At 53.6% G+C, this 17,316-nt stretch overlaps 2 protein-coding genes across 2 annotated transcripts; both read right to left on the bottom strand.

Annotated features, from left to right (window-relative positions):
- Positions 1–8,001: 8,001 nt before the first annotated feature.
- Positions 8,002–9,664, bottom strand: MIND_01160400 (uncharacterized protein; the record flags this gene model as incomplete). Its single annotated transcript, XM_037368127.1, has 6 exons — positions 8,002–8,581; positions 8,633–8,791; positions 8,927–8,952; positions 8,993–9,155; positions 9,203–9,331; positions 9,381–9,664. 6 exons carry the CDS (start codon positions 9,662–9,664, stop codon positions 8,002–8,004), a joined length of 1,341 nt encoding a protein of 446 aa, XP_037215053.1.
- A 4,269-nt stretch (positions 9,665–13,933) lies between these two features.
- Positions 13,934–16,391, bottom strand: MIND_01160300 (uncharacterized protein; the record flags this gene model as incomplete). The annotated part of the gene is made up of 7 exons (XM_037368126.1): positions 13,934–14,129; positions 14,179–14,394; positions 14,439–15,197; positions 15,250–15,402; positions 15,495–15,716; positions 15,766–15,900; positions 15,955–16,391. The coding sequence occupies 7 exons, from the start codon at positions 16,389–16,391 to the stop codon at positions 13,934–13,936; spliced, it is 2,118 nt and encodes a 705-aa protein (XP_037215052.1).
- Between the last annotated feature and the right edge of the window lie 925 nt (positions 16,392–17,316).

Below are 17,316 nucleotides of genomic sequence, written 5' to 3'. Positions count from 1 at the left end.
ACGTTATTACCTACCTACCAGTACAAAAATCAACTCACTTGATGAAGGATTGGTGGAGATATTGCAGTGTCAATGTAGGTGATGAATCATCATAGCATAATATAGCTATACAAATAACATTTTATTGTCCGGGATATTGATCTTATCATTTAGGTACCCTTGGTAGTGCTTTAATCACCTATATAAGTTATCCACTTGCTGATATATTACTCAGATGTAGATCAGCTAATAATTGGCCAATTCTAGTAATACAATTATTCAGTTGCGACTATAGGTCACTCAATGAAAGTTGTTTGTATAGTCAAAATACACAACTTTGATTTTGTGACGATCTGTGACATTCTCTGATGATTGTACAGTCAAATAGTGAAAATTTCATAGTGAAAATTTCCTTTTGGGGAAATTTGTCACACATCATGACATATGTAACCCACGTGCTGAGTTCAACCCAAGTCTCTAGAGGGTTTGAATTATTCATTACTATTCATTATTATTCATATCAGAATACACTTATATGATAGATATACATATACTAATAAGCTAAACTATATACAATGCTACTAGGAAATACCCAGTCTATCAAGGGGGGTTCAAAGTTCGAATCACGGATATAGGGTCGGAAAGTTTTTTTCCGACCCCCCCTCCCCCCCTCCTGCCAAATAGAGTAATATATTCTCATGATCAGCGTCATGTGACCACTGATGCGATCAAAAAGTGAGATAAAAAATTCAATCTTTGTGAAACTTTTTTTTGTAAAAAAATTATACATGTGTATGTGTATATGTGTAGGTATGTATGTACCTAGAGCCTTCCAACACACACATGGCAGGCCATATCAACACTCCAACATGTTCACCTCTCATCAATTACCTGATGCATGGGCCTCTGACAGAGTGGGCTATCCAAGTGCATGGGCCTGAAAGTATATAGATATAAGTAATGAGAGTGCTGAACTATAGAAATTAGAAGGTATACACTATATTTTCAGTGTCTTTATACCCATATAAGGCCCAAATCTTTTACATACAAAAAGTTTTTTTTACCCCCCAGGGACCCCCCCCCCTCCCCCCTACCCCATGTGCCTGATAAGGATCTTGAACCCCCCTTGCAGTCTATTCAACATTATTTATACTATGAGTGAGGTGATAATAGCTAGTCATGTGGACTTGGTGCGAAAAATGGTGAAAACCTAAGAACTGCTCAGATTTATTCAGTTCCCTTTCCAAGGTTTATTCAGTTCTATGGCAATGCTGAGAGCAGCATGGCTTATCTGCGACACCCCCGCTGGGGTGGAGTAGATAGTACACAGTGAGTATTGGGCTACACAGGTGGTCTTGGTTCCAGACCCTGAGCCAGATGCTGCTGAAATGGAGATTGAGGAGTGGTCTGCTGGTGAGGTTAATGAGATTCTGACTGACACTGAGTCAGAGGGGTCTGTCCTGGGGCAGGATGAGCCCTTGGAACCAGAGCTGGACAACTCAGACATTGAAGAGGAGGAGGAGGATTTGGCTGCACAGTCTGGTTCTGACAGAGACTCAGAGTGGGCCAGTGAGTCTGACTCTGACTCTAACTCTGGTGAGCTTGTTTAGGGCCTGAGGATGAGGAGGACATTGGAGATGCCCAGGCTGCAGATAACTATGATATTTCACTTTAATTTAAATCAAAATATGCAATCATCTGCAGACATCTCACAAGTTTTTCAGTAGGCTTGCAAGTCTTTGTAAATAATATGTACTTATTCAATTTAGACAATTATAAGTATATTAAAAGAATGATATTGCAGTTATATTCCCTCCAAAATGATTGGGAGTAGATTATAAGCTAGCTAAAGTGCTTTTAGGGGCTAAGTCACTAAAAGTCTGAGGAGTGCACTATAAGCACTTGTTGTACTCTATAAGTGCTTGACAAGCTGTATCATGATTATCTGATCTAACAGCACTTACAATTGATCCACTTTTTTCCCGATGGTCTAGCATGCCAAAGGCTTGTAACTTGCTTCTATTTGGTTTTTCTTACATGTAGCACCAGGAGGGAAGGAAGCATAGTGTAAGCAAAGTGCTGAGCACAAGCCACAGGGGAACAAGTTGTAAAGCAAATAATTGCTTAGCATGTTGTTCACATTTCATTCCTAGCACATGCGTTCTATACTTTGGATGATTGTCTCCAGATCCACGACTTATTCGATAGTGCATCCCTCATTCGACGACACAAGCTTCGGCGACTGCAGCGCAGTGAGCAGCTTCTGGAACTTGGGGTTCCCGGCCTGGCCCCTGCTGTACAGCGCGGATGTCAGCCCGTTGGCCTTGGGGACGTTCCTGCAGACGATGTCGCGGTGGCGCGCGACCAGCGTGAGGCGCGCCGTCGCCGCGGCCTGGTCGACAATCGCGTACTGCTGGAAGGCGTTTGTCAGCAGCGCCTCTGTGTATATGCATATGAGCGACAGGCTGGCAGGCAAGCAGAAAAAAAGAACAGACGCACCGACGGCGCCGTTCATCGGCCCGGAGATCATCACGTTCTGGTAGATCTCGGCGGGCTTGGCGCGGACTGCCAGCGTTCACCTTGTCGGTATTCGCATTGCTGTTGTAGAGTTGAAACTAGCAACACATGTCGTGCATCAGTATCTCCCCGAATCAGTCAAAGACACGCACATCGGTCCAGTCCTTGGTCTGGCCCGGGAACTCAAATACCCCGGCGCCGGCGCCGTTCCACGTGTACTCTATACCGCACGCGTCCGAGTCAGCGCTGAGCGATATGTTCATCGGAGCCACGTACCGAAAACGTCCACCTTCTCCGGCGACTGTCGCGGAATGCCAAAACACGCGAATTGCGCCACCGCGATGAGACTGTCGGTGAGATAGAAGCCGCCGGCCACCTCGGGCTTGTGGTTGAAGTCCCCGATCGCCGCGGTGTTCTTCAAGCTGACCCCGCCCGGCCAGCTTGTCGCCGTTGGCCGCGTCCGTGCCGTGGAACAGCGTGATTTGGCCCCGTGCACTCGGGTGCGATACGCCTGCGCGCGCCTCGTGTCGGTTTGGCGCGAATTCAGCGTAGCGCGCTTCCAACTCCTTGGTAATCTGCGCCTGGGAGCATGCCTTCGTGGCGACGGCACTGCTGGCTGGTTTAGCGGAAGCGGCTGCCGAGGGGCTTCCCTTTGACGTCGGCTTAGTGGGCGGCTTTACGGGCGTCTTCGCAGGAGCCTTCGTTGTTGTTCCCTTCACCGGACCTTTCGCAGTGGTTTTTTGGGGAGGTTTCGTCGGTGTCTTTTTGCGGGGGCCTTTGTGGTGGTTTTTGGGGAGGCTTCGTTGGCGTCTTTGCAGGGGCCTTTGTCGTCGTCTTTGGCGGAGGCTTCGTCGGCGTCTTTGCAGGGGCTTTCGTAGTGGTCTTTGGCGGAGGCTTCGTCGGGCGTCTTTGCAGGGGCTTTCATGGTGGTCTTTGGAGGGGGCTTCGTCGGGCGTCTTCGGTGGTTTCGCCGGTCCCTTCTTGGGGGCCACTGGCACTGCCGGGGCCTTCATGCCAATGCTGACGAGCCTGGCTCGTCCCAAGTCACACCTTGTCACACAGTTTGATTTCCTATTTTAGTTTCCACTTCCTTTTCTAGTTGCCATTTTCCTATTTTAGTTTCCATTTCCTACCTTAGTTTCCATTCCCTATCTTTCCTGACTTTGTTGCTCATTTTCCATTTGATTTTAGTTTCTATTTCATTTAACCCTTATTTATCTAGTCTATAAAAGCTTGTTCATAGTTAGTAGTTATCATCATCCTCCCCAGTGCTTCCCCTCCCAGTCTTTCCCTTCTGAGTTTGAGTTCTCTTTTGAGTTCTTGAGTTCTTGGTGTTGAGTTTCCTGAGGAGTTTGTTAGCTCTGAAGGCACTTGCACACTTAGTCCTTGTTTGTCATTTTGGCAAGCAAGCAGCACGTCATTTTGGAGCCCACCGCGAGGGTCTTCAAAACAGCTTCCGAAACTCCTTACACTTTACCGCACCAACCAAGCCTCCAAACTGTAAATTGCGCCAACTACTACAGAGCTGTACAACGACCCGCCATTTTCCTGAGCTTCAGCCCGACCCCCGCATTTTACTACTCCCTGACACAATCTCCGTCTCGGCGTCCGGCACGCTCTCGCGCCCCCGATACTGTCCAGCTGCTGTTTTCGTCGTCCCGCGCCTGTCTCTCCGGAGCGACCCCGTTTTGCGCTCCTGAGACAAGCCTGGCCCTGAAATAAAGTGTTCTGCGCCCACTTGACGACGACACACCTTGGTCGTTTCACCACGCCGCGGTAGCTGTTTCCGATCCCCGCATCCTCCCTTAGCATACCATCCCCTGGCTGTCGCCGCACACGCCGCGCGACGTTACCCCGTCCACCAGTTTGTGCCCCAGACCTGCACATACAACCGTAAACTCGCCGCTACGCGGCCTGCGCCGCATTCCCGCCATCCCTACGGGTTCAAGACCCCGTCCCGCCGTCGTCCGTGCTTGCCCTCAGGCATCTGACCGCCCGTTTCTGCCCAGTCCTGTTGTGATATTTGAGCCGGCCTGCTAGTCTTGATTAATCCGGCTGCCGTTTGCGTCCCAAAACTCGCGCCTCTAGTCATAAAGTCAGCTGCGGCGCTCAAGTTGCGTCCACTACACCCACGACAAGTCGGTCCAGCCGCTACGCGTCGGACGAGTACTTGTCTGCGCCGCAAGGGCTTCCCAGTTCAGCGTTTCAACCCGGAACGCCGCCGCCACAGTCGTGTTGTTATCCTAGCCACCCAGAGAGCCATCCTGCACCGACGACGCGTCGTTACAGCGCTTATACGTGCAACGAGCACTCACCAACGTCTATTTCGGTTTGAGAACCCTTTGTGCTCCATCCCCACCTTGCTGCGCCAGTGCTTGCCCTTTCTACTCCTCAGCGCTGCCCGTTGCCGTCCTCCGACTGTTGTATTGCTCCTCCACCGGCGCCACACTCGCGTTTTTATCCCAGCCACGTCCCGACCATCCATACGAGTCCACTACACCCACGGCAAGTCGTTCCAGCTCGACGCGTGCGACGAGCACTTGTCTGTGCTGCCCTGGCTGCCCGGTTCGCGTTTCCACCCATAAAGCTGCCGCCCCAGTCGCGTTGCCATCCTAGCCCTTCAGAGAGCTATCCTGGACTGAAAACGAGTCATTACAGCCATTGCACGTGCGACGAGCACTCACCAGCCTCAACCATCGTTCGAAAACCCCCCATCCTTCATCTCCGGTCCTCTGTGGCCGTTGTTGCGCTTCCTATTGCTCTGGGCCGCCCGCTGCTGCCCTTGTATTGCGCCGCCACGTTTGTATTGCCGACCCAGCCATCCAGAGAAACCATCTGTACCCACAACAGGTCAGAATAGCCGCCGCACGTGCACAAGCACTCACCAGCAGCGACTCGCTCGCAAAAAACCCCGCTCGCATCTCCGCCCATTCCTGCCCTCCCGACCCCTCTGCAGCCCGCAGTCTAGCCCTTTGCCAACTCCCAGAGCCTTCCTACCATTGTTCCTCGTTATTTGCCGCTATAATTCGTTCTTGCTGGCGGCGATGATGAAGGTTGAAAGCAAAATGAAGAGATGTGACCGATGCGTGACGCCGAAGCGCAAACGCCGGCCCGTTGCCCGAACGCGGCCGAAGCCGGCAAGCAGACGCATTGCCGCTGCTTCCAACCACCATCCCCGAGCCGCGCCCGGCGACAAGCGATGCCACAGCAACCGACTCAGCCATACATGCTGCCGCTACTCCCACCACCGTGACCCTATAGAATGAACTTTTCCCGCGATGCGAACTGCGAACTTCTAGTTGAATTGAGACCACCCTGTGCTGTGACCTGCATACATTTGAACCCCGAGCTGCTTACCCCTGCGATGCACAAATTACCCATGCTGCTAAACCTGCTGTTGAAACTTTGAGCTGAGAACCCACCCGCGATATTGTTGCCTGCTGCGCTGCCACAACCCCGAGACGCTGTTTTACGCTGCTGAATTGCTCCCGCCACCACCGCCTCCTACACTTTTGACCGCTTGGCGACCGCTTCTGATCCGGATCAACCTTCTGAACTACATTTCCGCTGTTGCCCTGATTCGCAGGCCCATGTTTGCCTGGTCAGGCAGTGGTGTAGTTGCCTTAGGACTTCCTTTTTGGAAAGTTGCCAGACTTGATGAAGTCTATTGACACTCTCCCCCATTTCTGTTTCACTTTTTACTTTTCTGATTTATTCCTTCAAGTTGTTAGTGTTCTCTTTCCAGTGAGTGACTGGGGACAGTCACTTTTTGAGTTGAGAGGAGATGACGAGCCTGGCTCGTCACAAGTCACACCTTGTCACACAGTTTGATTTCCTATTTTAGTTTCCACTTCCTTTTCTAGTTGCCATTTTCCTATTTTAGTTTCCATTTCCTACCTTAGTTTCCATTCCCTATCTTTCCTGACTTTGGTGCTCATTTTCCATTTGATTTTAGTTTCTATTTCATTTAACCCTTATTTATCTAGTCTATAAAAGCTTGTTCATAGTTAGTAGTTATCATCATCCTCCCCAGTGCTTCCCCTCCCAGTCTTTCCCTTCTGAGTTTGAGTTCTCTTTTGAGTTCTTGAGTTCTTGGTGTTGAGTTTCCTGAGGAGTTTGTTAGCTCTGAAGGCACTTGCACACTTAGTCCTTGTTTGTCATTTTGGCAAGCAAGCAGCACGTCAATGCCCAGGTCAGCTGGCATCGCCCACAGACACGAGATGCATTACTCACCGGAGGCTTGGCTGCCCTGCGCGCCGCACGGGCTTCGAGTGCCTATGAAACATGTGCGAGATCATGAGAGACAACACATCAGTAGCAGGACCGCGGCGCACCATCAGCTCGGCGTCGTCCGCTGCCAGTGCGGGGGGCGGCGGGCGGGTCGAGGGTGCCAAACACAGGCAGCGCCAGAAGGAGCGCAAGCAAGAGGCTGGTCGGGAAGCGCATTGGAAAGTCGCGGCGGACTAGTAGTCGTAGAGGCGGATGCTGACTCAGTGGTTTAGCGGACTGAGCGTTGGTGCGAAGAAAAGAATTGAAATGCGAGCCAGCGCAAGGGGATGAGAATCAAGAAAAAAGAAAAAAAAAAGAAAAGCCGGCCTGGCGGCGAGAAGGTGAAGGAGTGAGTGGGTTGAGGGAACAACGAACTGAGGACTGCCTGCTGTGGACCTGGTTTTTTATACGCGTAGTTGCTCGTTAAACGTGCTTGATGCGATTGAATTCATCCGGCCGAGGCCAAATGCCTGGGCCGGGGTGAGCGGGGTGGCAGTGCGTTTGTCCATAGAAGGTCGGCGCCGTACGGGCATCGGGATACGGCATTCCACAAGTGCCACTTGTATGCCCCACTGATGTTGCCATAAGTATTGTTTCCGCAATCAAGAGGAGAATCGACACTAGCATTATCCTTCGAAACATGAAACACCGCGATTTCATCATTCGCGTTCTACTAGACCGCCGTGTTGTCCGTGTGAGGTCAGAAGTGATGACGCGGAGGAGAAGTACTGTACAGTTGAAGAGGCTGAGGAGCGCGTCGGAATTTGAAGCGTGGGAGGTAGTGAGTTAGAGCATTGAGTGCGATCTCCGTGGGACCTTGACAGAAGGCTGAGCAGGCTTCGTAGTTCTGTGCAGAGAACTGTATCCACTGGCACCGTGACGGGGTGCATCGCGGGAGGGCGGCCACGTTGTCGATGCAAAGGAGTCCACCTGGTTGGTGGTGTCGAGTCAAGAACGAAGCGGCGACGTGGTGCACCGCCACGTTACCCACGCTGATCGCGCTCCCGCGCCATCAAGGCCCTCCGCGCGTGGGCCCCGACGAGCAACCGGGGCGGCGGCGTTCTGCCCGCGGTCAACACACAATCAAGCTTCTAGAAGGAGACACTCACGGGCTCCTTGCAGGAACTGGAGAAGGCGGCCACATCGGCGCCTCGGACCGTTCCGGCGGCGGTGTTCGGGCCGGCGTCCGGCGGCGGCCCCGGCGGGGTGTGTCACGGCGCAATCTCGCCATCCGTTTCAGCAGCCTCCCGCCGGGCCGCCACGACGCGGTCTCTGGCCGCCCGCACCCCACCCCCCGTCCCCCATCGCCCCTGTCACCGGCCCGGGCGTCCCGCGGTCCATCCGGCCCTGCTCGGCCGCGAGTCGGTGCATCGCGGCACGCCGGTCAGCGCCAGGGGCGGCGACGGGCAGTGGGACCGGTGTCCCCATCTCTGCCACCATGCGCAGGACCTCGATCATCTCCGCCTCGCCGTCGTTCGTCGCTTCTATCCCCCCAGCGCGCGGCTGGTCAGCCGTGGTGGTTACGCCCGCAGCCACCGCCGTACTCCCCGGCCCCGGCCCCGGGCCGGCGCCGATGACCGGAGGCGCGACGATCTCCAGCGGGGGGAGGATCCCGGCGGCGAGGGCGGGGGCGGCTCGGACCAGCCAACGCCCGCTTGCCAGACGTCCGGCCCGGATCCGGTGCGGAGCACCCGATTCAAGCCGGGGCTCCGGACCCAGCCCCCGACGCATTCTTTCTGCGTCCAAGACGCGCATGACGACATCATCTGAATCGGCGTCAACGTCATTGTTGAATTGGTTGGCATCGGTGGTGGGTCTGTCGTTTGGCAGTCAGCCCCCGTTCGAGTTCGACAATGGGAGCACTTACGACGCGCCCTGCGCGGCGTTGCGGTTTTCTCCGTCGCTCAAATTTGTGTTCCCGCTGTCTGCGTCGCCGGCCCGTAGGCTCACCGCGCGGCGCCGTTGGTACATCTCCCGGAACGGACTCTCCATCACGACAAACGTGTCTGGTACGGGCGGGGCGTCACTGTCATCGGATGGGTGAGCTTAAATTCGCGTATGGGGAAGAGGGGGCCAGGTGAAAAGGAAGAAGGGTAAGAGACATTGGACAAGAAACGGGGGACTGTAGAGACGAACAACAAGCAGAAGAGAAGCCACGCACTCGACATCTCCCCGGGCCGTTTCTGCCTGCAGTCTTTCGCGGACCCCCGCATCGGCTGCAGCGAACCTCTCCAGCGTCGCGGGCGCTATTGCTAGTAGGGAAGGCCCCCCTGCCTGATTCTACCGATGACCCTGAAGTGCGAATGGGCAACGGCGGAAGTGTGACTGCGGGTGGGCGCGGCGTGGCGTCTGCGTTAGTGGGTGTCGTTGTGGGTGCTTGTGTCTGGGCTCTGCAGCCCAATTAACGGTATAAAGAAGAAAGAAGAGGGCCACGAACCGTGCATCATGAATGGCGGGACTGACATGGCCGGGAAGGAAGACATAATGCTGTTGGCGGCGCAATGACCCGCTGCTGCGCGCCGTATGAGTTCTGCACGGTGTGAACAGCGCCCCCAGCGCATTTCCACTACACCGTTATCAGCCAACAATCATCGCAGACAAGACAATTGACGCACCAAACTGCACACCCGACACCATAAGCTGCACATCCACACCCCGCGGCTCTTGCCAATTCCAACATCCGCGCCGCATCTGGGGTGAAATACGTGCCGTCCAGCGGGACCACTACCTCTCGGAGGCGGGTTGCGCAGATGGGGAAGGGTCCATGATGTCGTATGTCGTGGTACGGAGACAAGGGAGCTCGGCGTGGGGAACGTGGCGGTGCAACACGTGGCTCGGCGACAAGGCCCGAAAGCTTGATCGAAAATGTGAACTCGTGCTCATTGCGATGCAGGGGCATCTTCTGAGCGTGTGAGATCGATGGGGTGAGCAGCGCAAGTGCTGTTAAGACATATCAACAACAATGTCAGAAGCTGCTCCACATTCACTGATATCTGTAGGGCTGTAGGCCGTCGCCGTATATTACGGCGTACGGCACGCCGTAATACGGCGCCGTAGCCGTACCGTATGGCACCTTGGTGCCCGAGTGTACGGTACGGCGACGGGACGGCCGTGACGCCGTAATGACCGTCCCGTATACGGTGACGGTCGCCGTATACGGCTTAGGCTCAGCTAGCATGGATACTGATCCGAAATAGGGCCGATCCGCAAGGTATCGGGCCCCCGGTCGGTCTCCGGCGACCCCTTGTCAGGGTCTTTAGCAGCCGCCAGTCATCCAGCGCATCCCCATGAGCCGCACAACACCGTGGGGATGTGCTTGGCATCATCGCCCGGCGCGGCCCGGTCACTCGTAGTTGGGCTTGGGCCTGGGTCACATCCTGTGACTACGAAGCCGTCCCCGTAGCCGTATTACGGCTGGACGGCGCCGTACCGTACCGTAAGCGCCTCCTGCGGGAGGTCTTACGGTACGGCTTGTCTCCGTCCCGGACCCGTAAGCCGCCGTACCGTACACGGCCGTAGCCGTATACGGTACGGTCTACAGCCCTAGATATCTGCCAACATTGTGCGAGGACTTCCTGCGGCATTGATCATCAGTGCCGGAGTGCTGTGAGATAAATAGCGAGCAGTCCGAGTGAGCTGCTGTGGAAACTTCCCGCCATGGCCTCACTTTCCCGGATAACCACAGTTCCCAGCATCCACAGCAGCTGGTCCAACTCAAGTAACACAGGCCCCACAATCAACCTACATACTGCAGCAAAACCTCTCATACGCTTCATGTATGGCCGTGAGGCATATAAACTCATTACAACAAATCGAGGGAAACTATTGTCCCCACTGGTCCTGGATCAGTATCTCAGCTATCTTGGGTCAGCCTCTAACTCTTCAATAAGACTCAGACAATTGTTGATTATTTATAGTTCATCTAATGTTGCTGCTGCTACAAAACAGATGATTTTACAGGACCTTCATTTCAGATTCAAATACCCAGAAGATGCAGCTGCCACAGCACCACTCATTCAATCACTCAACATGCCTGCAAACAAGATGATATGGCAAATGCTGCTGGACTCCTCCATACCAAAAGTGCAAGTACCAACATTCAAACTTGTTGTAACATTATGCATCTATGAAGATAGCCTTCCAAAGGACTGTATAGCTGCAGCATTCATCCAATCACTGACAAACCCAGCAAACCTTATGATCTGGCAATATTCCTTAAGTTCATCAGACCAGCAAGTACAATCAGATGCATTGAAATTTCTGGAGATGCTGTGTAACCAGGGGCATGTCCTTCCGAGTAGCTTCATAGCAGTATCATGGAGGATATTGCTTTCACTACTCTCAGTTTCATTGTAATGCCATGTTTCTAAATATTCTCTGTTCTTTTTTTTCTAATTGATTTGCAGGACAACATATAAACAGAGCATCTGGATCATGGCACATCTCTGCTGTATGCATGCTGGTTCAGGTGTTCAGACAAATAACCTGCCTACTCTGCAAATCATCCATGATAATATCTCCCAACAGCTGGTTCATCTGTTGTTAGAGAGATGGTCATTTGAGCACTTGTATAGTGCAATATCTGGGGAATCAAAGCAAAAAAGTTATGGCTCAACAGTGTCAACACCTCTTCATAAGGATCTAAGGTAAGCCTTCATTAATCTTTGAAGCTTTCACTCAGTCTTAATGTGATATAGCATAGAGGAAGCAGAAGCTGTTATTTGCAGAGCCTTTCTTACAAGTTTCCTTACAGAAGAAGTCACTTCAAGTGATGATATATTCCATTGGAAGCTTATTAATATGGCACCAGTGCTATGGGATGAAAACTCAAGGCATTCTGGTGTCTGCAAACAGTTTGCCTTCCATTATATTGTAGCAGGATACTCTAGATGGACATGGCAGCAAAATGTTGAGCTTTGTGGACAGCTAGCCCTCTTGAGAAGGTATATTTAGCAACCTACAGCTCACTATGTATGCTAACTAGAGCCCATAGACATTCAGACTTAAGTGTCCAGTCAATGAAATCAGTACAATTAGCACTGGATGCTGTTTCTAATGTAGTCCTGGATGTTGCAGTGCCACCAGTGTTATCAGATGATTATAGATACACTATATTCAAGAACAACTTATCTGCTATTAGCCCTCAGCTAGAGTCACATAACATGTTGCCATTGACAGCTATATACCAACTTCCTGAAATGTATATACCCCGAGCCTATATGGATATCCCTTGGATAGTGGCAGTAGAGATTTGCAGATCTCCATTATGGATGTTCCCTGTGGATTGAAAGTACATGTTATTCCCAGTATTAGAAACAGCTACTTAGTGGTATGTTAAATACAATGAAATTTCATGAGTCTTTCTGTCATTTACATGTTGTTATACAGCCTGATGAGAGAAAGACAGAATACTGTAGTATTTTCAAAGTATTTTACTTAATTTGAGTGCCAAGGTGGCATAACATTTGATCTAAAGATCCCTGTGGGAGTTCAGGAATAACCAGCCACCTATTTCTGCTTTGGATATTCACATGTCCAACCTTTACCAGAGCCTTGTGGGATGATCAATTATCAACTGCACAAGAGTTCGCATATGATACAGCCAAAAAAAAAAAAAAACCCAAATCAATGTACCAAAAACAAAGAAATTCTCCCCAAATTTGCTGGTGTATACAAGAAATAGGTGCTATAAATGGACTGGGGTTTTGTCACCCGGTTTCAATCACTACCTGATGTACAACTGATTATGAGGAGCCTCTATGTCCACAACTACTGAAGATGAATACATCATTGATATGCTATTAGAAAGGTTCTCAAGAGTACCATTAATTGAATATAGTAGTTGATCACTATAATATGATATGATCCCTGTATTTGCTATTCAGTTATAGCAAATGAAATATCTAGTACTCAAGGAATATGAGGTAGGTGACTTATACATTCAGATACTGACTGCTTCAAACCCCCAGTCACAATAGCACTGAGAATACAATGCATTCACTCATTAGTAGTGGTTAAAGCTTATTTGAAAGGTGCCGAGCCTTACTCGTCAAGCATGTCATGTGACCGCTCCACTGAGTCAGCAGCCATATCTGGTAGCCGCCTTAGTTTCTCTTAGTTTTTCATAACCTTTTTAAGGGTTTTTTTTTTCTTTTTTAACTAGCAGAAGTTCTGCTAGCCAAGTACTGTAGCAATTTATTTAATTCGGCAGTCACGTGTCACACCAGCCCTCCAGCGCCGAAGAATTTCGGCGTGTCACAGGCCCACAGCTAGATGCCGAATGTCAAATGCCCATCAAGGCATCAAAAAAAATTTGGCAGCCCTCTGGGCCGCTAAATAGGCCGAAAAATTTCGACTGTCACACACATCGACAAGCAGCGCCGAAAATTTAATTTTGGCGCCGATGTTACACCATTTTGGGGCACCAAATTGAATAAATTACTACAGTATACTCCTAACATCAACAACATGAACACAACCCAGGGGAGGATCCAAGGAGAAGAGACTCTAAGGGTCCACCTGCTAGGCAGCTGACTATATACTGCTTGTCTGTAGCTGCTGCTGTTGGGCACAGAAGGCGTGGGCGGTGTTGCAGGCAAGGTCCCTGGGCAACTGTTGGGAGGGTGTTGACAGATCTGTGTCATTGTCTGAATGGACAACCTGATTGCAAAGTGGAGGTTTCTCTGACACAATCTGTCTGATCTGTTCCCGGTGTGCCAGTGAGACACTAGGAGAGCCTTACATGGCCCAATTGCAACCCAAAGCCTGATAGCATCAGTAAAGCGATGCTTTGGTTGGCAGTTCCTTATGCTGCTTAAAAAGAAATAGTTGACACTTTCAAGCAATCATTTTGTTTTTCCACAAAGGTAGAAAGCTTTTTATATGAACGGAAGTAAGCCCAGAATGCGACACAGACTCACAGTGTGTGGAACTGAAAATTCCTATGTAAGTGGCCTCACATAATGTTTCTGTCCTACTTTGTAAGTATTAGTATGTCTAGGTTACCAATCAAGCGAGTGTTTGGTAGGTGAAAGATTTACAAGGACGATAAACAATACACAGCATATTCAAAGCAGACAACATGGGGCACACAAACACAAACCCCGCTTCATCCATATGCAGCTAGCGCTCGAACGGGGGCGACGCATGCCTTGCACTCTGGCCTTCACTACCCGCAGCCGTCCCCGCCTGCGCCGTGGGAGGGCCTGTCCACAGCATCGCCCGGTGTGGGCGGGCCGGGCGCGACTGGCTGGACGGGGACCGTTGCAGGGACCGCTGCGGCCGTTTGGCCCGCCCGTACCGGTACCGCCGCCATCCTGGACCTCCGCGCGTGCGCCGCTGTCAGTAGCCGGGGCCCCGGCATTCTGCGCACGTTCAACACACACTGCGCATCGAGCAGAAGGAAGCACTCACTCGTTGGGTCTGTCCACAGCATCGCCCGCGGCCGGCGTGGGCGGGCCGGACGCGATTGGCCGGACGGGGACCGTTGTAGTTGTAGTTACCGTGGGGGCGACCGGGTCTCGGGCAGGCACCGCACTCCCCTCGCCACTACCACCTGCATCCGCCTGCCTGCGCGCCATCAGGGCCCTCCGCGCGTGGGCCCCTACTAGCAACCGGGGCGGCGGCGATCTGCCCGCGTTCAACACACAATCAAGCTTCGAAAAGACACTCACGGGCTCCCTGCAGGAACTGGCCCCATCGGCGCTTCAGATCGTTCCGGCGGCATCGTACTCGCACTGCGCGGGCCGGCTTCCGAGTCCGGCGTTGGGTTGTACCACGGCGCAATCTCGCCATCCGTTTCAGCAGCCTCCAGCCGGGCCGCCGCGACGCGGTCTCTGGCTGCCCGCACACGCAACGCGTCCCACTCCCGATCCATCGCCCCTGTCACCGGCCCGGGCGTCCCGCGGTCCATCCGGTCCTGCTCGTCCGCCAGTCGGCGCAACGCAGCGCGACGGTCACGGTCCGCCGCCGGGGCAGGCGCGGGAGGCGCGACCGGCGTCCCCATCTCAGCCACCATGCGCAGCACCTCGATCATCTCCTCCACGCCGTCGGTCGGCGCGGCCACGGTTGCGCCTGTCGGCGGCGGTTCTATCGCCTGAGGAAGCGGTTGGTCAGCTGTGGGTGAATCTCTTATCGCAGCCGCCGGATTCCCCGGCCCGGCGCCCATGACCGGAGGCCGCGGCGCGAGCATCTCCAGCGGAGGGAGGATCCCCGGCGGCGGCGGCGGCTCGGGCCAGCCAGCGCCCGCTTCCCAAGCGCCCGGTCCGGGACCAGCGAGGAGCTCGGCGTCGCCGAAGGGGCCCACCGCGTGCGTCTCGGGCCCCAGCGCCCTCCGAATCGGTTCTGCGTCCAAGAGGCGCATGATGGCGTCGTCTGAATCAGCTTCAAGTTCACGGTTATTGCTGCCGGCTTGGTTGGGATTGGTGGTGGATCTGGAGTTCGGTCAGCCCCAGCAAAACAGGGCATGTATAGGAGAAGGCTCACTCAGTTGCGCCGCGGCCCTGCCCGCCGTTCTCTTCATTGCTTGAATTGGTGTTTCCAGCGTCTGTGTCACCGGCCCGTTCGCGCAGCCGCTGGTACAGCTCCCGGAACGGACTCTCCATCGCCATAAACGTGTCTGGTACGGGGGGGGTGGCACTGCAATCCGATGAGTAAGGCTTGAACCGTGTTTATGGAGAAGAGTAAGAGCCGAGGTATTGGAGAGAGCAAGCAGAAATGAAGCCACGCACTCGACATCTCCCCGGGCCGTTTCTGCCTGCAGCCTTTGGCGGACCTCCGCATCGGCCGCCCTGAACCTCTCCAGCGTCGCGGGCGCTATTGTGGGGAAGGGCCCGCCTGATTCTACCGATGGGCCTGCGTTGCGAATGGGCAATGTCGTGGACGGCGGCAGTGTGACTGCGGGTGGGCGGGGCGTGGCGTCTGCGGTAGCGTGTGTCGTTGTGGGGACTGGTCTGCATTCTAGGTCGGCGCCAGAGCAAGAAAGAGATAATAAACACGCACCGGGTTAACGCGTCTTGAATGGCGGGGCTAACGTGGCCCGGCAGGAAAATATAATGCTGTTGCCGGCGCAACGCCCCGGTACCGCGCGCCGTATGCGTCCTGCATGGCGTAAACAGCGCACCCAATGCATTCCCACTTCGTATTCATCAGCAGAAGTCCTGAATCAGACAACAACAACAGCACACGCACCAGACTGCACAGCCCACACCACGTGCCGCACACCCACACCCCGCTGCTCCTCCTAGCTCCAGCATCCGCGCCGCATCGGGGTCGAAGTACGTGCTCTCCAGCGGGATGACAGCGGCGCTCACTCCTTCCGGCGGCGCCACCCATCGTCCGCCTGCCCAGTAAGCAGACGCGTGGACACGTGTCCCACATCCATTCGTCCGTGTTGGCGATGACGATGGCGATGGTGAGGCGATTGGCAGCGGGTTGGGCAGCACGTCCTCCGTCCGCTCCCCGCGTCCAATCACCGCCCCACACCATATCCCGCTCGCATTTCGATTTTGCAGACTCCCCGCCACCGACTCGCGCTGCGCTGGTCTTCGCTGCAGCGTTTCCGCCGGCGTCCCGGTGATCTCGTCGTCGCTGTCAGAGGCGGGTTGAGTATGTGGCGAAGGATCCATGATGATGTCGTGGTCGTGGTACGAAGACAAGCGCGATCAGCGTGGGTAACGTGGCGGTGCAGCGCGTGGCTTGCACCATTTCCTTTTGATTTCCTTTCTCAGGTGTCGCGAGTCAACGATTTTGTGATGACTCACTGACTGCAAGCTGGAGGGGAGTCAGAGGCCCACGTGTGCCGTGTGGACAGGGCTTACTATTAGTAAGTATGTTCCTCGACTAGTAAGCAACCTATAAGTGGATACTGGTGACTCTTGGGTGACTCAGAGGCCTACACAGAGGCTGATATCAATCAAATGTGCAAGTGTATCGCATGGAATTTTCGCCTCGTGGGCGCCCCCATTAGAAAAGCTGCTGGCACAGCCCCGACACTCTGGCACTATATAAGAAGCAGTGAACAGGCCGTGAAGAAACAAGCTACCGGAAATCATCTCTTGACTTCCACTGCTCCTCCGAGTCCTTATCATGGCCCACAACTCCGACTCGCAGACGCGCAACGTGAACTATCAAGGGGAACGGCCAACGGCGCAGTATCCCCCCCAACCATGCCGGCCGTGCCTCGATAGAAACTTCAAGTAGGGCTCCCAACCGTCCCGTATACAGGGACGGCCGTCCAATATTACGGCCGTTGCCCAGACCGGGACGGCCTTCCCCGTACCGTCAAGTGGCGCCGGCGGATCTCATACGGTACGGCACCGTATGGCCGTAACCCGTACCGTAGACGGCCGTTATATGTCAATGGTTTACCTGGAAAAAGTTGGTAAGCACGGATTATTGTCCCCATTCAGCGGATTTCCTTACGAAACTTGTTTAACTGGCTCAAATAGGTCCCAATCTTGTCCCAATTACCTAAATAAGGTGGGACGGGCGCCGGCGGCCCGTATCCGGGCTTCCCACGTCCGTCACCCGTCCCGTACAGGAAGGGACCAA

This window comes from Mycena indigotica, assembly GCF_014461135.1.
Source record: "Mycena indigotica strain 171206Taipei chromosome Unknown Mind.scaff0011, whole genome shotgun sequence".
Classification (NCBI taxonomy): Eukaryota; Fungi; Basidiomycota; class Agaricomycetes; order Agaricales; family Mycenaceae; genus Mycena; species Mycena indigotica.
The sequence above is the reverse complement of the archived record's forward strand: the minus strand, read 5'-3'. Positions and strand labels throughout refer to the sequence as shown.